The 22,454-nt window shown below is 41.8% G+C and overlaps 1 protein-coding gene across 2 annotated transcripts; it reads left to right on the top strand.

Annotated features, from left to right (window-relative positions):
- Window positions 1–725: 725 nt before the first annotated feature.
- On the top strand, window positions 726–21,492 carry ccdc85al (coiled-coil domain containing 85A, like). Of its 2 annotated transcripts, XM_046047616.1 has the most exons (4): window positions 726–1,411; window positions 2,641–3,733; window positions 18,900–18,957; window positions 20,599–21,492. In XM_046047616.1, the coding sequence occupies exons 1-4, from the start codon at window positions 1,166–1,168 to the stop codon at window positions 20,615–20,617; spliced, it is 1,416 nt and encodes a 471-aa protein (XP_045903572.1). In that variant the 5' UTR covers window positions 726–1,165; the 3' UTR covers window positions 20,618–21,492. The 2 variants fall into 2 exon arrangements, with proteins under 2 accessions (XP_045903572.1, XP_045903573.1); XM_046047617.1 differs by lacking the exon at window positions 18,900–18,957.
- Window positions 21,493–22,454: the final 962 nt, after the last annotated feature.

Raw genomic sequence — 22,454 nt, 5'->3', positions numbered from 1 at the left:
TTTTTTTGGATGAACAGGGGGTGCAGAATTGCGCTTCTAGCCTGCTCCTATAGCCTACCAATGAGTGTTCACTAGTGCACACAGTGATAACATCCCCTTTGAAAAAAGAAACCATATCTACACTGCTCTGTATGTCTACACAGTTTTATATCTCAAGGTCACACAAGCCCCGTCCCTCTCCCTTAGCAGCTGTCCATGGTGCTGGAATAAAACTGTGCCCAACTACTGCTCGTGGTCATGCTGCGTTCAAGGCAAGTCTCACATACTGGGACGTTTGGTATATGTTTGCGTCGAAACGGTCGCAACCATTTCATACAGGCCTATATATCAACTCAACTTAAAATAGGCCTAAAATAGCCCCCCCCACACACACACACTTGATGGCCTGTTGCTCGTTTTTATAGGCTATGCTAATGAAGTGCGTTGAGTCTAATATTAGGCTATGTAGGCCGATTTATGCTACTATGTGTGTCCTACATTGTGTGTTTTCTGCTTGGCCCATGCTGCCCATGTCATCACCTTTAAACTATGCATCAGGCAGGGAGAGATACTGGGAACCTGAAGGAAACCTGCGTTTTGCACACAGCTTGTTTGGACCGTATTTGAACATTAAGCGGCGCTGTAACCAAGCTATATTTTCGGTGAAACATAGAAAGGCCGAGAGACAGAAAGAGAGAGAGTGAGAGAGCTGATCCCTCCCTCTCCGTGTCTCTTTCTGCCGTGCACAGCGGACTCTCTCCCTTCTCTCTCTCTCTCTCTCTCGCAGTGTGCTGAACATAACCTACATGCGGCAGGCGTGTGCACCGATTGTCCGCCGAAGCTTTTCTCACTTTGATCACATTTGGGAACGAATTTGGATACTGAACCCACACGATACGTCGCTGTAGCCTAAGTAGGCTTCCTGCAGTAGCTACAGCCTGGTTGTGAGGATGTTGCAGTGATAGACAGCAGAGCATCCTCTCTTGCACTCAGCCGGCATCGTCAGCTGTTGCTCGAGCAGAGCGTGGAAGAGTCGGGAGCAACAGAAAAGGCCAAACTATGCCACTGATTTTCTACCGGTGACCGTTTTCCACCTTAAGTCCACCGGGGAGCGGATGCGAGCAGAGGTTTCCAGCGAGCCTCTGACTATTTTCAGCCCTTTGTCGGTGCCGGAGGAGCTGTGCCAATGGAGAAAGCGACTCCGCCGCCCCAGCCTCAGCTCCAGCTGTCGATAGCGAAGACTGAAAGTCCAGCGGAGGATATCTCCGGTCTGACTGACGAGGAGCTGCTGAAGTGGACCAAGGAGGATCTGGTGCGGCGGCTGAGGCGGTCTGAGTCCGACAAGATGAGCGTGATTCTGGACCACGGGAATCTCATCCGAGAGGTCAATCGCAGCCTCCAGCTGCACTTGAACGAGATCAGGGGGCTGAAGGTGAGGGGGGCGCGCATTTGGTGAAGGATGAGATCATAGGTTTGGAGCGCACCTGAGAGCGCGCATGGCAGGAGGGATGTTCTGCTATAAAGAGAGCGCCTCTGCAAACATGGTGTGAGAATACATGGTAGCCTATCACTGAAGTCCACTGTGCCATTGTGCAGGCCTGTAGGAGAATCTGATATGGATGGTAGACCCTGTGTGCACATTGACTTTATGGGGAATGCTTAGGCAGGCATAGTTTTCATTTACCTTTTGCCAGGGAGGAAATTCGGGGTTTTAGAAAGCAAGGAGAAAAAGAGAGAGGATGCATGAAACAAAAATCAATGACAAAATGTATTCCTACAATTCAGCTTATAAAACACAGATCAAGTAAAAGTATAGCCTACAGTACAGGCCAATGAGGCAGGAATTCATCCTCCTAATACTGAAGAGGAGGGCATGTCCCTATGTAAATTATTTGCTTTGTTCATATGCCAGTGCTCAAATATGGCAGGTATCTCTCTGTCTTAGCTGCACACACCTCACATTCCTAGAAAATGCCTGCTTATAAATCTACAGGATGTACAGTTTGCCTTTAGAACAACGTGGCATTTGCTTTGAAAGTACATGTAAGTAACCTTTACCAATACTGACTTCGTTTTCTGCACTACTAATGAGAGGACCGTGGTACAATGTCCACAGTGTTTACAGTTAAAGCTGAGATCCAGCCTGAGGTAGCCTCAGATAAAGCACATGGGGATTATTTGCCTTTCTTGGAGACCTTGTCACCTCTCCATCCATCCAAGCTGCTTAATTACACAGGAAAGAGCTGGAGGGTAAGAAAGGGGGAGAGTGTTAGAGGGAGGATATGGGAGGAAACTGGGAGCTCTTGGGGAGGTGAAGAAGGGTTGTTTAAGTAAACATTGCTGGGTGTAAAATGTTCGGGGTGTGTTATTTCACTGCCATGTGTGCATGCCTCTCCATCTCCTACAGAGCAGTCTTCACATTGGTACACAGTGAGTCAGTGCTTTTATTAGAGAGACAGAGAGGATTAGGATTTCATGTCATTATGATTGAATACAGTGTTTGATATCTAAAAGAGCAGTGAAATGGATTGAAAATGGACAATGGGTACATTGATATATTTGGATTCTCTCTGCACTGATCAGCATTGTCTTATTTAATGATGCTTCCCAGGCCTCACTCTCCTCTTCTTTTCTCCTGTTTTTTCCTTCTTTTTCTCTCAGGACATTAATCAGAAGCTGCAGGAGGACAACCGTGAGCTGCGGGACTTGTGCTGCTTCCTGGACGACGACCGCCAGAAAGGCAAGCGTGTATCCAGGGAGTGGCAGCGCTTGGGACGTTACAGTGCCAGCATCATGCGGAAAGAGGTGACCCTCTACCTCCAGAAACTCAAGGAGCTGGAGCTTCGACAGGAGGAGGTTATCCGGGAGAACCTGGAGCTGAAAGAGCTCTGCCTGCTGCTGGATGAGGAGAAGGGGGTGGTAGGTGGAGGAGGTGGCGGCGGAGGAAGTGGAGGGGGTGTAGGGATGGGAGGGTGCCGCAACTCCATCGACAGCCAGAATAGTTTGCTGCTGGTGCCTGGGCACGGGCTCCTGATGAGAGATGTGGGGGATGGGAGCAGCACCTCCAGTGCAGGGAGTGCTGACAGCTCCGATCACCCTCACCATAAGCAGCCTCACCTGGCTGCAGGGGTGGGTGGCGTTGGTAGTGGTGGGGAAAAAGGGAGCCCTGAGCTTGTGCACAAACCCAGGTGTAGCAGCATCAGTGGAATAGGAGGCGAAGGTGGAGGAGACAGGGAGGTGTCCAGCCCTGAGCACCCCGCTGGGCGCCACCGGAGTACAAGCCTGGAGTATCCGTACACCCTGCCCCAGCTCTGCCGGCCCCGCTGCGGCTCCATATCGGTGCCTGACCACAGTCGAGTCATGCGGGGCCTCAGCCCGGAAAAATACGGGAGGAACGTGGGCCGACGCAGTCCGGAGCAGCACCCCAAGCACCACAGCTCTGATCTCCTCCTGGGCCAGAGGCAGCATTTCCTGGGTCAGGGAGGCAGCGGGGATCTCTATCAGAGGCATCACAGGAGCAGCATTAGCAGTACTGGCTGTGGGAGCCCCGAACCCCGGCAGGCATATTTAGGGGGCACTGAGCACCATGAAAAGGGCTGCGTGGTCCAGGGGGGCAGCCCCGAAACTCATAGGCACCAGTTCAGTGTGAGCCCTGACCATGTGAAGTTTGGGAGCCCTGTGAGAGAGGGACAGAGGAGGCCGGCTGGAGATGAGATGTCGCCTCATCATCGGAGCATCTACAATGGCATGAATGGTAGGTGTGTGTGTGTGCGCATGGCAATGTTTCTTTGTGAGTGCATGTGATGTGATCATTGTGTGCAACATCTTTTACACACAAAGACATACAAATTCATACAGACTCAAGCCAAACACACACACAAACTTAAGCACCCAAAGTTAACACAAAAGACTTTCAAGGTTTTGCGAATTTATTGTTTTCTCTCTGTACAGAATACAGTAGGATATAGGCAGGGTTTTTTTTCACTGCAAAAACTCAAAAATTGGAATCCACTTATCTGATTGAAAAAATAGAGATACTCTTCCTCATCTTGGCTGTTGCAAAATTTACAGCATTATTGATTTTTCTGCTGTCTCGAGAGGAAGGTAGGTTGGCTCAGTGGATGAAAAAGAAAAGGAAGTGTTCAGAAATATTTATTGTACACGTTCTGTATCTAAGTTGGACAGATTCAGCTCAAATGAACCATGCTCAGATATCAGTGCGTGGTGTAGTGTTGCAGCTGTTGGCACAAAAAAAGGAACACACATGCAACTCTCAGGTGATGAATTACCCCCAAAGTTTTGCTGCAATGGTACCTATCTCAGACAGATCAGTGGGAGTTAAGGATGTCAGAGAGAAGGAGGAATATCAAAGTACCAACTTGGCTGCTGTTTAAAAACCCCACAGTGGCTGATAATGATTTCTGGAGTCCGAGGGGAAAAAAAGTGCTGAGTGGCAGAGAGCTGGCAGAAGCTAAAGGACAAATTCCTCAAGGTGAAATATTTACCTGATTTTGCATTATGAGTCTGAAATTACAAGAGAAACCGAGCGGAACAAATGCAACACTTACAGGAAGGATTTCAGTTGCCTGTCATGAAGTAATGTGAATAAATGTGCTATTGTTGCTGAATGGTTTTATGCCAATTGATTATTTGGATTATGTTTCATTGTAAACAGACAATGACAAAGCAAAGACACAAGTAACTGGTTACAGAGTATACTAGCTTTGCTAACATTAGATGACCTCAAAGGGGCACTCCGCAGATTCTAGACATGAAGATCAGATGTCTGGTCACAGGGAGTACTACTCATCCTGTGAAAACAGTTGTATAATGTCAGCTGTGGCCCCGCAGCAGCTTTGTCAAGTCAGAGATATAGCCCTGATGATGTAATTGTGATGTCATCAGGATTATCTATTTATCAATTTAGGGTTTGGAGTCAGAGAAATGTTGACAGAAAGCCTCTGTTACAGACTGGAGTCATGGAGTTTGAAAAAAAATGGGTATTTACCAGACAGGGATGGTCCAGCAAAGAGACAATATTGAGTTGCATTATGAGTAGTGTCTTTGAGGCTCGACCCATACTGGAGACTAAAAGTCTGGATATCTTAGTCTTTTGTGACTCAGCCCAAGTTTATGAAATTAAAAATCTAAATTGCTGAAGAACAATTACAAGCAGCAGTAGCCTGTAGCCTCAGGAATGACAGTCTTGTAGTAAACATACTCTTCAGAGCAATTTTTGCTATCTCGCACCAAATTATGATAAAGGCATAAACAACTTTGATTTGGGTCATCATTCTCTTTTAGCTCTTTGCGTACTCTGTAGCTCAATTAGAGATTTCAATCTTGATGTAACCTGAAACCCATATGATGTTTGCAAAAGGCAACGGCACATTAATGCCTCACAAATCCTTAATTGGAAAATGTTGTGAGTGCACAGGGCACTCATTGGCCCCTGACTCTGGTGGTTTGCCAATTGTGTCATAACTGTTGTGAACTTAGCTCGGAATGAAATGTATTCATTTGTATATTTATATTCTATACATAGTATACTGAATTAATTCCTTAAAAATGTTGCCCACAAACGCCCTCAATATAAGCGAAGGGCAGGAATAGATTTGTGAGGTAGGAGAAGTAAGGAGAGCAGCTTTGTGTCTGTGTCTGTGTGTCATCCACTGACCCATCCTTACTGCCATGTCCTTTTTTGGATGAAGAGGGAATTTAATTCCTGTGACGATGTAGTACACTCCACTCGCTTGGATTATCCTCTAAGCCCTTTGCACAGTATTATTTCATTTTTTATGTACTTCCATGTGTGCTTGTGTGTGAGAGATTTGGGTGGATGTGCCACAATGTCCCATCCAGGGTCACTGTGGCAGTGTAAGTTTTTATTCAAAAAAATGAATGTCTCATGTTCACGTGCCTCTTTATAGTCCTGAAGCTCAGGCCATTTCAATTCCTGACAAAATCCAAAAGGAAAGCAAAACAATGCTCTGACCTCGGCAGCCTTTTAATATAATCTGCTTTTATATCTTTTGGGAGGCTTATCACGCGTATTCTGTAATGTTTACAGCTGGAAAAAAGGCATGACCCCGAGAATAACTAGAAGCACTCTTAGTTTTTCCTTTGCTTTTGACATAGATGTTTAGTTTTATGAACTAAAAAGAAAATAAAAGAAGCAGTGTAACTAAGAGGTATTTAGAGAATTCAGCAACTGGTACTAAGGGCATAAATGACAGAATTTTACAAGTTCCTGAATTACAATAAAGATTGTCTTGTCCATATAAAATGATGGGCCTGTAAAGCCTGTTAAGACTCTGTATGTGACATTGGGCGGTACAAATAAACAATGAAACCCTCACTTCAGTTGTGACCCAGATCAAATACGTCCATGTGATAGATTCCCTCTTAGTGAAAGATAATCAGCCATGAACACTGTAGTCTCCTTAGCCAGACTGTTCGCTAAGCCTATATAGGAGCTCTGCACTGCAGAGGGTCTTTTTCAAAAAGAGGAGAGACTTAATCATGTTTTCTGCTTTAGCAATCACAAGTTCTGCACATTAGCTTAAGCTACTCAGATGATCAGGAGGAGGAGAAAAAAAAGGCAGCATGGGGAAAAAAAGATACAGTGTATGGGAAAACCTCTGCCCTTACAAACCTCTGCCCTTAGTTAACAATGATAACAGGATCAAAATTATATCATATTTATTTTTTAAACAATGTGTTCTTGATATCACACAAAGCAGGCTCCTCATTTCTAGTCAGCAACAATTGATTTTGCCACCTGAAACAGAATCTCAGTCGTTAGGAGATTTTATTAATAGCTCGCTAAGTAGGTAATGCTCGTTTCAAAATGAAAACCATGTAAAATATGCAACTGATGGCTACATACATGAAATGATGCTAAAAGACTTGAGGCAAAAGCTACATGTCCAAGGCAGAAAGTCTGCATCCTCACCAGTTAACTAATCTCCATGCAGAAGATCCAAAATAAAGAAACAGCATTGTTGTTGTACTGCATTAGCTTGCTAATTAGCTCTACCTAGTGGGCTATTATAAGAAAATATGTTATGTTTAAGATCAGATTGTTTTCTTCTAACATAATCCCTGTTTGGACGCTTGGCTCACTGAAACATACTTGGACAGGAAACAGTGGTTAGATTAATGCTTTATTGTTCATATTTTCACTTTTACGTGGGAAAAGCCTTTGAATAGTAAGACTGATAAATATGTTGAACATAACCTTATCACAAGTAACGAGTGTGGCTGGTGCTGCTGCATTGTAAACTTGACCAAAACTCTGATATAGCAACATCCAGAACTGGCACCCACACAGTAGCGAAATACTACACAGTCAAGAATGTTTTGTTTCTAACGTAGCCTGAACCCCCAAAAAAGAATGTAAGGCTATTAATGATGTGCTCCTTGGCTTTGGTAGTAAGCTAGTAAGTGAGACATGCTAACACTTTCATCATAGGTTATAGCATGTAAGCTAAGATCCATTCTTACACTTGTGTCTTGTTTGGGTTTTGGCCTGCTGTCCCTGTTACATTTTATATGAAATATGTTTTTCTTTAATAGAAACTGAATCAGTGCCTTTGCACACTCCACTCGGTGTCTTTTTTATTTAATGAGAACTGACAAACACTGGCAGAGTGGTCCTCCATTGTTGAGTATAAAATATATGAACAAATTAGCAAAGATAATCCCACTGTCTCATTGATTCAGCATTAGACTGTCCAGCTCCTCTGGCTGTTGTTGAGAAGTGCAGCTGCCTGCAACAGGAAATCATCACTGAAGCTTTGGCCTCCGATAATGTTCTCCCCCTCCGGTGTCACTGAGAAAGCCCGACTATCTCTCCCTCTCCATCCTCTTTCTTTCTTTCTTTCTCTTTCCATCCTAATTGGCTGCCAGTGTGAACAACCAGCTGTCGGACAGAGAGAAAACTTTGATTACAGAGCCCTCTTTCTGGAGGAGGCCGGAGGATGTACTATTGAGGAATGTTGAAGAGTGTTGAGGAAGTATTTGAGTGGATTACTGGCTGTTTGCTTTCCATCTTCCTCTCTGCAACACATCTTCTCCTGTTCCTGTGACTCCGCTCTATCCTCTTCTTCCTCACTCGACTGCCAAGGCGATGGATGGAAAGCATCCCCTTGACAAATTGTGAAGTCTCACAGCCTAAGCGGCATGAAGAAACTCAAATGTTTGTCACAGCTGCTTGGCATGAAAGGATTTGGGGGAGCATTAGGCTGTGTAAATCAAATGGATTAGTATTATAACCTTATCTGTGCTGCTACCATCCAGGCTTTACCTTTCAATACTAGTTCAACTTGGCAAAGTTGCATGATGTTGTGTAGATTGACTTGTTCAGATAATCCTGTGTTTCTATCGGTGAAGACTATTTAAACCGTTGTGTCACTGCATTTATCTGCAAATAAGGGTAGGATTTTTAGTTTTAAAATTGAGTAAGTGGTCTTTGCTTGGTGTGTTTTATCAGTTAAAAAAAGTAAAGGAATGAAGTATTGAGGCCATCAGAGATGTACAATTCCCAAGGTGGATGTCTTTATCACAACCCTGAAAAAGGGAAAATGTTACTTTTAAAAGCTATCATGGCATTTGAATTTGTAATCACACCTGAGACCAATTATCCCAAACACCCTTGCCTATCAGAGAAGCCATTAACCAAGGAGTGCATGATTAGGCATTTTGTTTATCTACCTCTGGTGCATATCATTGTCATTTTTAATCAAGCCATCATCAGCTTTATCTCTTTAAAACCTGCTTCTCTGGATGGAGCGAAGAGCCATATATTGCCTCTTTGTCATGTGATACTGCCCACTATTGTTTGGTCCTGTATACATAAATTCCTGCTAAATACTCGAGTAAAAAATCGAGTGTCTCCAACAAGAGAACAGAATTATTTTTAGCAAGCTTAATTATAAATTGGGGAGAGGCAAGGCGAAGGATAATGTACTGCAGATATAGCCAAGATGAACATTTAAAATATTGTGAGTGTGTGCATGTGCAGCATTTTGCCACTCTGATGTAAGGTTATGATTTGTCTTTAAAAGCAGAAAGAAAAAGATCACTCAGTTCAGTATTTATGAGCATGTCGAGCAGTTAGCCATTGTAGGATGCTCCCAAACATTTACCTCACCAGCAGCTCCTAAGTAGCTCTGTGAGTTATGAAGGAGGCTGCTTGGCGTGTACTAGCGTCACTCCATCCCAAACCCCAGAGGTATGTGACAAATGTTCTACAGTAGCCCCAGTCATCCGGTAGACACGCAAACCCAGTGGAATGGGGAACAGTCTTTGCCAATGGGGAACGGCCCACTGAGCTGAGAGGAAATTAGCTTCCTAGGCCAGGTAATTAACTGGAAGTTGAGTTGCTGCCATGTATGAGGGCAGCACTCGGCCTGAGGGAACCTCTGACAGTCCCAAAGTCACCAGCAGTAACCACATTTAGCTACATTACATTTACTTCAGCTGTAGCTGTGTGTCATGCTGAGAGCTGGCGGTCTGTGGTTATCAGGTGACCAGGTGAGAGTGAAAGAGGGGAGTGGGGCTGAACTGATGTAGTTGAGTGCATCATGTACAGTGTGCAGGCTTTCACTGAGCTGTAGGTTTGGCAGCTTTCAGGTGTCTTACTTTGTGACTAGCATCCTACTAACATCTGTGTTTTTCAGTCATACTTACTGATCACAGTAGGCACAGTAAAATTGTGAAAAGCACGAGTTTCATCAGTTATTTATATTCATGTATATACAGCCTGAGTGAGTTTGCTAAGGAGCATTAACAAAGAAGTTAATGGGTATGTTAAGATTACCCATTCACCCCTAAGACTCGTACAACCACAATCAGCAAATGAGCAAATATGAATTAAACCAGAATATCAACCCAATATGTTGTAATTCTATGCTTGTCTATTCGTAACATTAAAAAATAAGCAGCAGAATTCTATTAAATGATGAAAAGAAAATCACTTTTAGGGGCGAGTGTCCTTTGTAATCACGATGGTCATTAATTAAAAGCCTTTTTAAAATCTATCCCTAATGCAACCTGTGAGAGAACTTCTTTCTTTATCATAATATAACTTTTTAATGCACAGCTGTTCTCCAGCAGTGTAGCCTGGTATCAACAAATGGCGTGTGATATAATATGCCAATAATACGTCATTTTGCATGTTATAATAGAGCCTTTGGAGCTTTTCATGTCATTTCACGCCATTAAGCCTCTACTGACTTCTGTTGTGCAGAGACAGCGTAAAGAGCAACAAAGTCTGCGTTGGTTTTGTGTGAAACCAAAAGTCAACATTGACTTTTTTAAAGTTTTAAATTTTTAAAAATTTCACGTGACTTACGTAACGTACTTATTTTAACCCAAACCATGTAGTTTTGTTGCCTAAACCTAACCAAACTGCAACTGTTTCACAATGTTGACCATGTTTATTATTGTTACCATGATGACGAAGGTCATCTGACTGTCAGTTACCTGACTTTGTCCTTTCCTGCATGTCCAAAACTCATAAAGTGTGGCATCTGTAACAGTGTAAAATGACATGTGAAAAGCTTAAAATGAGTCAACATGAAACACTTAATGTCCTTAAAAGTGGTGTGCTATTTATTTGCCATCCAATGAAAGCACATTGCAGCAATGACATCGCTCTCTGTAGCATACCAAGGGTCAAATATAGTCTGACTGACAAAATACTTAACTATAAAAGATAGATTAAGACAGCAATGTTATATATTCCATGTCTGAAAAGACATTAAAGTTAGCTAATGCTAGCCACCAGAAGCTACTAGGTGCACCAGATTGCACTGCATTGAGCAATGGTGCATTAAATGCTTATCAATTCAACTTTTTATCTGTAAGAGAAAGAATGTTTTATTTCTCCTTTGTCTGTTGTTGAATCACTGATCAAGCAGTGATGAGCTGCTTTGCTGTTGCCTTCACTGTGAAGGTTTTTACAGCCCCACCATCTGTTAAAACAGGGATAGAGAGTGAGCTAACATATCGGGAATGAACATGTTGAAACCGCTGCAGCTGACAACATTATTATTCTTCCCTTACACCCAGGATGTAGTTATCCATTTCCTAAATGTATCTCCTGCTCATATTGTGCATTATGTGCATTTGATGTAAGATATTTCCTGATGAGAATGACAGCAAGTCACGTGGGCAGCACTCATTACCGCGAATGGATGGGCTGATCCCACCAACACAAAATGATTGGCACCGCAGTCATTATATTTATATCATCATCTCATAGCATAGTTCTCTTTCAGAGATGTATTTTGGTCTGTGAGATTTCCTCTCTGAGATATTAAAATCAATTTCATTATCATTTCCACTGCTTCAGAGTGGCTGGCTCATTTCCCTTACTGGTATAGCAGAACATACATTTAATCACCTCTTTGCTGGCTTTGTGAGAGCTTTGGCTACAGGTAAAACATGTAATTGAGAGAATTTTCGGGTTGTTTTGAGCTGCAGTAGATGGTCATTTTCTGTGCTGGTATGTTATTTTTGTAATCATTTCTCTAAACGTAGGCTGATGAATTTCCAGGTTCTCTGGCCGTGATTTCAAAAATGCAGCTTTCTATTGATATCACTTAATATTCTACATTTAATCATGTGATGCAGTCTAGAGTGCTAAATATCTTACTTTCACTTATTTAATGTGAGAAGAGCTGTGTGAAACGTAGAGTATTTTAAGAGCAGAAGAGTGTAAATTCTTGTCCACGCCTAGACGTTACTGCACACCAGTGTTAATGTCAGCTCATCCTTAAGGCTTTATATGAAGAAATGTTACCTAAATTCTATAATTCATTGTATTGTTCTGAAGCAAACTGCATAAACATACTTTTTTTAAAATCTGATGCAATACAGTGCATTCGTTCTGGGTTTCATTAGAGAGGGGAGAGCCAAAAGTGTAAACAAGTTTCATCCTCGGGACATGGGTCATCAAGGTCCGAAGGCCTTTGGGAGTGGAGAAGTCATTAAATACAGATCCTTGGCGCAGCAAAGGATTCTGGGATGCTTGAAATCTAACATGATGTTATAATGAAATCTAACATAATTCACAGATGGTGAAATTACCAATAATGTGTCTCATCCCCACCCATCTATGTCACACAAGCACACACACGCCACAATCTTCTACACGCTACTGTATGCCTGTTATATTATTGAACAGCATTGAGGAGCAGTGGGTGGCAACATGTTAAAATAGGACAACAGCAGTTTATCTTGCAAATGTCTGCTTAAATATTTAATTAACCTTTGGGAGTCATAGCAGAATGAATACCACTACGATGCAGCTGACAACATGGGCCCTTGTAGAAATGTGGAGGAATGATGTGGGGGCCTGAACACGGAGGACAAAAGCAATGTAAGGGGGGGCGATGTTGTGACCGCACTCACTTCTATAAATCTTTCTGACAGTCAGCTCAGTTGATCTCTTTTGTTGAAATATTTATCTTGCAGAAAGACAAAGATTTCAAATTCTAGGGCCCATCCATCAAGCTAAATGAGCATGCGTATGATTACCTCAAAACACAAAAGAATCTTATTAATATTCAAAATGCGACGTCTATACTCCATGCATGAGTTTGCACGTGGTTGCATATGCTCTCCCTTTTGATATAGATGTGTGCGTGTCTGTGTCCACGAGGTCACAAAGGCAGAATAACTACACAAACAAAACCACACACACAGCCCATGTAGGCTCGATCAGCCTACAGGGCACCAATTATCCAGCTATACTTCAGTGAGTTTCATGCTCTCATCTCTCCATAGTCAACTTCAGCCTCACAGCGAGCCAAACTGCAGAAACCACAGCTTCAAGTTATTTGTGGTTCCTACCTGCTGCCATAACTCACTTCATTACAGCTCTTACACAGTCAGAAGACACTTACCATTAATTATAGCAGCATGACAGCTTTTGCCCCCATATTCCTGTATTTTTACTCTTTGCAGTCTAATGTGACAACAAATGTGAGCTTCAATAATAAAAATGTCATTAAAGCATCACTAGGAAGGATTTCTAGTAGTTCAAGATATACTCATTGTGTCAGCCTAAAAGACATGTAAAAAAAAGTACAAAGAAGAGCAATTAAGCAGTTTTCTCCTAATAGCAGCAAGTGATTTAGAGAAATGTGCTTATAAAGACATCTAATGGGCAAAAAGGCAATATACACAGCATTGTTGATGAGTCCAGCTGTGTCTCATAAGGAATAGTTCCATTTTGGGAAAGATGTTTATTCACGTCCTGGCTAGAGTTAGATTGGTAACAAGCTGTGCACTACTATGGAGGTTTATGCTGGCTTAGTTCAACATAAACATCCCCGCAAAACCACAAATTGTTGTTTTTACATTTCTATTTGTGTATGGATTAAACAAAGAGAGATTTAGAGGTTCTAATAGACAGGTTTATGAACTTTGGACAGAGCCAGGCTACCTCTTTCCCCCTGCTTTCAGTCTAGCTAAACTAAACTAACTAATACCACCTTAATCTTATTAATTAAGTAGTAACTAGTATTGCTTTAACTACTGTAACAATCTGTACAATCTCACAATTGTTTAATTTTTTAAACCAGGCATATTATATTACACATTAGGTCTGGGGAAAAAATACTTTGGAAAAAGAATTTTGGAAATCCTCTGGCGGCCATTTTGTTTGAGTTTGAACAAACTGCAGCTTCAGTGAATGACACTTTGATATATACTTTTCTTTTTTTTTTTTTTTTTTCTTACAAGTTTACCCTTTAAATTTATTAATTTTAATAAGAATGAAAAGCCACCAGGGTTTCTTCAACACTGACTGACAACTAATGCCTCCATGGAGTCAATCTTGGTGTTACAATCTAGTGCACACAGGACTGGACCTTTCTGTGAGACATTGGTAGCCACTGACCAAACGCTGACTTGACTCCATAAATATCCTAGATTTTGTTTCCACTTTGAGTTTGTGTCACGGCCACACATAATCTCCGCATTATGCATTCAGAACCTACCCTCATGCTCCAGAGCTGCCTGAGGGAGGCCAAGACAAGTAGTTCTCCAGTCAGGCAGGCAGCCTCACTGACTGACTGTCTGTCTCTCTGATTGTCTGACTGACTGCTAGCTAAACGGAAGGTCACTGAGCTACCATGTATCTCCACAGGCTTTCCTGCCCATCCAGCCTGAATAATTTATGTGGCAGATTTTTAGGAGATCTGAGGGAATGGCCATGTGAAATTACCTTGCATTGATCGTGTAAGTTGTGAGAAGAAGGGAGAGAGAATGGGGGGTGGGGGGAGGGAATTGGAGGGTTAGAGAGGACTGAGAGATGAGCAGCCCTGAGCAGAATGGTGTTGTGTTTACTGGCTTGATAAAAAATAACAACTTGATTACTGGTTTTGACAAATTATAAAATACACCACTCATTCAGAAGTGTACCAGGGCTTCTTCTATTATCTTTCAAACTCATTTCAACAAATTTCATGAAACTAAAAAGTAAAAAAAACGTTCCTGAATCTCTTCTATGAACTGTAAGATTGAGAATTATATAGAGTTAAAAATTGGTGCAGAGGGAAGGTTCCCCATTCGGAACAGTGATTTATTCAGTGTGGGAGAAGCTTCTCCCCAGCCAATCTCACAGATCTCTTTGTGGGGAAATTTAGAGCCAGGCTCGAGTGTACAGAGGTGGAATTTAAGGGATCTTAGGCCCCACATTATTCTGGAGTAATCACATTATCTATATATTCTTCCCACACAGAGCACCTTTCCCTCTACACATTTTTCAGATCCCGTTAAATCCAATTGTGGTTTTAAACGCCCTGCCCATAACTAAATCAACAAACTGTGGGCTGATGTTTTCTCACTTTATAACTCTCCTTGAAGAGGTCACACACGCTGGTTAGGATCCAAAAAGAACAAGTTTCATTGCACGTTGATCAAGTTCACTTTAAAGGGATTCTCCAGATTTTGGCACATGCCTGCTGTGTGTATAACAGGCCTGCTTCATCACAAGACAGCAGATTGTAATCTTGTGACCTGTGTGTGTGTGTGTCTGTGTGTGTGTGAGACTGCCGACCTTGAGACAGCAAATCCATTTAAGCTAATTGTTCTTGTGCTTGAGTGGGTGAGGTTTGAGTCCTAAGACCCAGAGCTGAGTTAGCTTGATGCAGTTGAACAAGAAACTGTATTGTTTCCACTGGCTTTCATGCAGTGTTTTTCTTTACTGACATGTTTTTAAACTGTGCTTTCCTAGTTGACCTAAATACTTTGATTCCTGACTGTACTGTAAGCTAACTGTAGGCATCAACGATGTATCTGGTGTATCTACTGTGATGTACAGAGCGTCCAGTTTGACACCAATAATAATGCAATGAGACAAAAATATCATGTAACACGTTTGAAACTGATCTGGACGTCCCAGACAAGGTAATGAGTTCAGGAACAGAGGGGCGCCAACCTTCATACAGCAGGCTGATGACAAGGCTTTGCCGACATGTGTTTATTATGAAAAATAATCTGGAACACATCTGGAACTAATCACATTGTATTGTGGGCCTAATAATTATTTTGCACTATCATAACCAAAGTGTTTCGTAACTCTTTCAAAACGGCTGGGATGTGACTGCTGACTGATCATTATATGTGTATATACTTTTTCGGTAGTCTTGCTAGTGTGTAATAACTTAAAAGATGCAATAAACAAGTGAAGAAGTGCAAAACCATAACCCAGATGTCCTTGGAAAACTAGTTCAAGTTCATATAGCAAAGGGAGAAACGCAGTGAAGCTCAACCTGCTGAAATGTGTCCATTGTAACATTTTTAGAATAAATGCATATAAAACATTGTCAAACCCTCAGTAATTGTTGTCTTTTAACACTGATAACATGGTTAGCTAATAGTTTGCCCAGGGAAGTAAACATGCAAGCAGATTAGCACAGCTGCAGTTACGCTGGCTAGGCTACCCCTGTTGCAGGGATGAGCAACAACACATGAGCAATGTTGAGGGAAGATAATCAGAAGTTGTTATTTAAGCCTGAAATTGTTATGGGTTGATCAGAAGTTGCTACATCTATTAGAAAACTATTTACAGAACAGCCTCAGAATTGAGGTTCTGAGCAATGTTTTTATTATAATATTATGAGAACTATAAAATTTCCTCTATTTATAGTTTATTAAAAAACAGATATTGACACATTTTACTCTGATGGTAGGCCTACTTGTAAAAAATACATATCTGTACCAAATACTCGTATCAACCGGGTACCTGCTCAACCCTACCTTGTTGGTCACGTGACCCTCACCTCGCAGGTTGTGGTGGTCTGTTGAGAGTCCCCCGTTTGTGTTAGTGTGTGATGCTAGATTTATAGTCATGGGTTAGGTGTGGAGGCTGTACACACAAAGACACTGTAGCAGTGCTGGCATGCACCGTATCAAAAATTAACTACATGTCATCACTGCAGTGAAACGTGCCATAAGAACTTTCTTCCGATTCTGCTAGAAATTGTTGATAGCAAAGACAACTTTAACGTAGCTGAAGAAAGTCTCCTTTGCAGTGACTCACACCTAGCGAAAGCATTTCCCCCGTAAATCAAATGCTCACCGCAAACGTTACTCTCACAGTGAATGAAAATATCAAATATGTTTGCAAATTAATCTGGACGTCCCAGACAAGGCTCTGAGCTCCGGAACAGAGGGGATACCAACCATGTGTTTGTTATGAAAATCCATCTGGAACACATCTGGAACTAATCACGTTGTGGGTACTTGGCCTAATATTAATTTTGTTACAGAATGGCCAGTATGAATTCAGAGCTGATTTGCAAGGATTGTGTCATTCAATGTGAGAATTGGGAAATGCTGATTTTATTTCTGGCATCAATCCAAAACCACATTCAGAAACTGCTGGGATGTCATTGCTCAACCACTCTGATTGTATCGATCCCTCAGAGTATGTTTAGACAAAGTCCTGCTTTCAAATGTACCATCTAAATAGCTATCAGCTACACTTCCTGTCTTTCTGTGTCTTGTTTGTGTTCATGCGTTAGGAGGAAGTGAGATGTGATCATGTGTTTGCCACTCTCTAACCAGTCTGTGAGCTCTCTACTTTAGCCGTGAAATCAGTTCCATTCCACACTCCCTGACCTCCAAATGAAAATACCCTCCAGCCCACCGCTGTATCCCCCGACTCTTGAAAGGTGTATCTCTCTGCTGTCATACCCCCCTCCCTCCCAACGAAAGTAAACAGAGTGAAGAAAGGGGCAGGGAACTTAGTGAAGGTGGCTACTGGAATCTTTTGTAAAACTTGGCGGTCACAAGAGCCTTATGAATCTTTAATGAGAGATGTTAGCGCACAAGGAGAGGAAATGTGCTGAAAACATGATTATGGGCTCATGGGGAAGAAACCGTTGGTGAAGAGAGACAGAGAGAGAGAGATATCAAGAAGGGGAGCAAGGATAAAATTGTTGTTTTGAAGGGCAAAGGAGGTAAAGAGGGATAAAACACTTTTTAGGCTTGGAACCTTAAGGCAAAGGCATAACTGAACCAAGTTCTGACCAGATGTGCTCACAAAGCCAGAGTATGAGGGCAAGCACTTGGTTTCCTTTACTTTAAAAGAGCTTTAACACTGTTTTTTTTAATAGCAACATTTTTCCTGCCAAGCCAAAATAAAGCAGCACAGGAGTCTACGGGATGGCAGGATAGATTCAAGAGCCTGCCTTGTGTTTAAGGACAATAATTTTGACTGCGATTGTGTGACACGTTTAGTGGACAAAGCTGTGTGGCTGATCTGCCACTCCTTAAGCAAAATAAATTCTTGTTTTTGTCTCACTCTCATCCCCACTTCGTCTCCTGCTATTGTTCCACGTTATCTTGTAGTCTTAAATATGATACACTTTGAGATTAAGGTCCAGATAAATCAGTCTGCCTGTACGTGTGCATTTGTTGAACACATCCATTTAGACACCCTGTGAAGGTTGTTGCCACTCTGCTTTCTGTCACTTGCACCATTGCACCAGAGATTGAAACAGATGAAGGGGGAATGTGCAAAAGTTGTAAATCCTGCACTATACAGCACAATATAAAGTGATGGCCTGGTGCTCCTTTTGAATATACTATGTCTTTCAGTGAATTCTAAAAGCTCATCTACCTACCCAGTTATATAGTTTCTTTTTTCACGCAATACTTTGATCTTATAGAGGAAAAACAAAAAAGATATTCTAATGAGATTTAACATGCTGTACAAATAGAAACAACTATGCTTATTAGCTTTCGTGCAAAGAGTTTTATTATATATTTATTTAGTATTTTAAGTTTTATTTATTAGAATATTGATACCGCTCTATGTATGCATTGAGTATGGAGCTAGAGCCTGAAAGCAAATAGCCTAGCTTAGCATTAAGACTGAAAGCAAGAAGAAAAGACAGCTAGCCTGGCTTTGTTTATAGACACATAAAAATCTGCCAACCAACACCTCTAATTAACATGTTATATCTCTTTGGTTTAATCTGTTCACAGACAAAACATATAAAAAAAGTAATTTGTGGTTTTGCCGCTAGCAGGGTATTCTTTGTTTGGGGCTGCCAGGCAAGCTGCACAGGAGTTCTTGCCAGAAAGAGAAACAACAGTTTGTTGAGAAATAGCTATACCACGTAACTGAACTTGGTTCAGTCAGTTTTTGTGTTAGTCATGACTGGTACACAACAATAAACATTCCCAAGTCCACCTTTTACATAGCCTACTGGTAGTACTGCATCAACATGTTTCATTAATGAGTGATTTCCCCTTGTTTTGGCAGTCAAAACAGACAGACGTCAGCTCTAAATCTTAGATTAATGAGGTTCTCTTCTCTTGTCAAAACAACCCATTTAAAACTCATCTCTTCCTCTGTCTTTTTGCCCCTCTCTCTTCCTCTGTCTTTGACACAGCTTTAATATCAGCCGGCTGCTGCACCAACAACTGTAGAAATGTCAAGCTATGGGACAGGTAAGAGCCCCTCTCCACCGTGTTTCTTTTCCATAAACCTCTTTTGTGTTAATTAGAGTCTTTGAAAGAAGGAGAACAGCCAATGAAGGTCATTGTGTGTTTTTTCCACGAGGGCCCATAATCCTGTAATTAGCTCCCATTATTCTATTTTACCATCCAGTGTACTTCGTTTAGCTGGAGCCTCGAAACCTATATACACTTAACAGTTGGCTTGGAATGTATGAAATATTTGAATATCTCTGTTCTCCTAATCATTGTGATCAAAGCAATATCTCTGACTTATATTGTGTTGTGATACTGTGTCTTTGCAGGGTCGGTCCTTGAGTTAGTCCAGTGTACCGGCTCCAGATGAGTAATGTGTTTGCATGCTTGGTCTGGCCCAGGTGTAATCACAGTGGGTTTACAGTGGGACTACAGAGTTAGAGGTGACCCTATCCTGTCCCCGTGCGCCATGCTACATCTTCAATCAGGCCCCAGTGGGAGGGCGAGATGCCTGTGTTAATATTTGATGACTGCAAGACACGACATACCTCCCCTAGAGGATTGTCATGCCCCCCTAGCCAGAACACACGTACACACAACCACATATAATCATAGGCGTAATTCAAACACTTTCTCATAGTCATTCTGACATACATGACAACTTTTCATACCTGTAGATTTTTCTTTCACTTTCATTAGTCTTTTCACCTTATCAGTTTGTCTATGTCTATGCTTTTTCAGCCCACTTCCATTTACCTCATGCAAAAATATCAGTCACTTAGGTGAGGACAAAAAGAAAGTGTACTTTATATCAGTAGATGATTTGCGAGCTTGGAGAAAAACAACAAGGATGTGCTAACAGTACAGCCTGAAGTCAGGTCCCACGGCTCTGCTGTGGTGGAGACAGACGCAGGCGGGAACAAAAGGATCTGTCACTGATAAGCAACACAAAAGCCTGCAGTGATGAACATCTTACTCACTCTACTCTATGTCTCTTTCATTTGCTTCCACAGGATTATCTGTCTGTTTATCTATCTATCTATCTATCTGTCTATGATTAGACATGACAAATATCTTTTGGGTTGTCATTATTAACATTATGCACAAAGATTACCTTCAAGGTAAAATTCAGTATTTGTGTTGGTATGAGAGGCAGTCTCTTCAGTTTCAGGCTCACTATCACACTGTCATGATTTACTGGGACCAGGGCATGGGCGGAGCCCGAGTGGGAGGATTTTGGATGGAGCGCAGAGTGTTTTTTTTTACGTTCGAGCGTCGCCTTATCTCCCGCTCCGATTTGCTCCGGCATACTCTTAAAATGTTTTGGCTGCTCATTTCTTTTGGGTGCCAGGCTAGGGTTTAAGCTAAATTAGTATTAGTATGAGTAAATAATTAGAGTGGAACGGGGTTATATCTGAATTGACAATACTGAACGCAGCGGCTTGAAGCGGCTTGAAGTGGTGGGAATGGATAGGTCCATGAGCGAGAAGCGGAAATTGTCACCGCTCACATGCTCTGACTGACACACTTGAATAGAATGGAGCCATCGTTAATGTTATCCGTAATTTATCCCTTGATCTTCGGGTCAATAATGCCCCACAAATGTTCTACTGTAACAATAACATTGCTTCTTCTTCTTCTTCATCTATTTCTGTACAGCTTTGATGCCTCCTCTTGACCCCAGCTTGACCAGCTAAGATCCTCAAATGGGGGGGGGGTCACAGTGGTACAACCCTCCTGCGCCTCTGGCCTTGATAGACACGACGGCCCCCGGACGCCACCATCTATGACTCCAGATGGTCTGTCATCCATGCCCTCATCAGTGTCCAAGTCCAGAAACAGCCTGCCTCCATGTTTTCATTTCTATATATCCGGAGTTTGAGGAAAGGGAGTGGGGTGTTGAGGGGAATGCTGTTAGTACAGTTGGTAAAACTTGTGAAGACTGCCGCAGCTAAATGGATTAGAGTGGCTATCTCTCCCTGCCAACTGTGACACGGCTACCTCCCGGAGAGCACCTAGAAGGAGTGACAATGGGGATCGGTGAGAGACGATGTAGGGGACTCTCTCTGTTTACAAATGTAGATCACTGGTGGAGAAGCACATAAATTAAACTCTCTGCACCCTTCTGTTTTAAACCTTAATTATTTTCCACCACTCTTCCCTCTTTCTCCTATTTCCCTCCCTGTTTTACTACTCTCTCCCTCCACCTCTCCCATCTTCAGATATCCGTCATCTTCAAAGTGTGTAATGAAACTGGTTGTAATTTAATGTTCTCTCTCTCAGTCTCAAATTCCAGCTGATCACATGATTGCCATCGTCTTCAACTTTTTCAGCCATTTCAACTGAATTTAAAACAAAACAAAAACCATATTTGTCAACGATGTTCTAGCAAAGAAAAAAAAACCTCTTCCTGTGTCTTAAACTGAGATGGTCAACATTACTAGCTGCTGACAGATGTTTTACTTCTATAAGATGCAATGTTCAGGTGTAATTTTTCTTTTTTGTATTATCTTCTTTGCTCCCTTAAAGCGCCTATATTGAAGCTGGGGATAAGATTATACGTTTCTCCATGTTGTTTTTTACAAGGAAGTAAAGTCCAAGTAAAAAGTAGATTATTGGATTAGTTTTCTATATATCTCTATATATAAATATAATATGATTATTATTTTTGACTTACTGGTATTAGAACTATTATATGAAGATGCATATGATATATATCAAATAATAAACATACTTCTTTATGTAAAAGTGCATCCCTTGTTTAGGTTTTATTTCTGAAGTGCTGAAATGACTTGGACGTGAGTGTGCTGACTTTTGACCCTGCAGTCAGAGGTCAAATTGGACACATTGTGAAGCGGATTATAAGGTTTGGAAGAAGTTGCAAAGCAGCAGCAACAAAACAGGATCAGAGTATAGGTTGTTTCTAAGTTGCTTGGATACGTGTGGCAACGTATAAACCAATTTTGTTAAGTGTAATAAAAAAGATAAAAAGATTATGATGAAAAAAAGTAATCAAGCGCTAGAAAACACATATCCTGACCACCACATATCAAACATGACACCATCACATGTGGCCATGTGATGACATCCAGTGAGCTGGGAGACAATAGGCCCAAACCCGAAAGACTTTCCTGTGAAGTCACTGGAAATGTATCAGCCAGTTCCTCTTCCTCTGCACCCATCACCTTCCCTCACATCCTGACCGGGCTCAATCCAGTTGTGCTGTAACATCGGCAACACTACTAAGGATTTACGACTCCGTTCTTTGTGTGTGTGTGTGTGTGTGTGTGTTTATGATTTGGTTACAGGATGAAGCTGACAATGTTCTATATATTCATTATCGTCAGCAAATTCCAAAAAAGACCTAAACCCACATGCGTTAGTCAATGTCTTTACTTTCCCACTTCACCACCCTGTCTGTGGCTGAATGTGTAAATCTTTGAAAACAGGTCACAAATAATACTACAGACAAAATAATACCCTGAAACAGCTGGGCAATGTAGGTTTTTAGCAAA

Source organism: Micropterus dolomieu, linkage group LG04 (assembly GCF_021292245.1).
Source record: "Micropterus dolomieu isolate WLL.071019.BEF.003 ecotype Adirondacks linkage group LG04, ASM2129224v1, whole genome shotgun sequence".
NCBI classification, from domain to species: domain Eukaryota; kingdom Metazoa; phylum Chordata; class Actinopteri; order Centrarchiformes; family Centrarchidae; genus Micropterus; species Micropterus dolomieu.
Note: the sequence above shows the minus strand (reverse complement) of the source record. Positions and strands in the feature narration are given on the sequence as shown.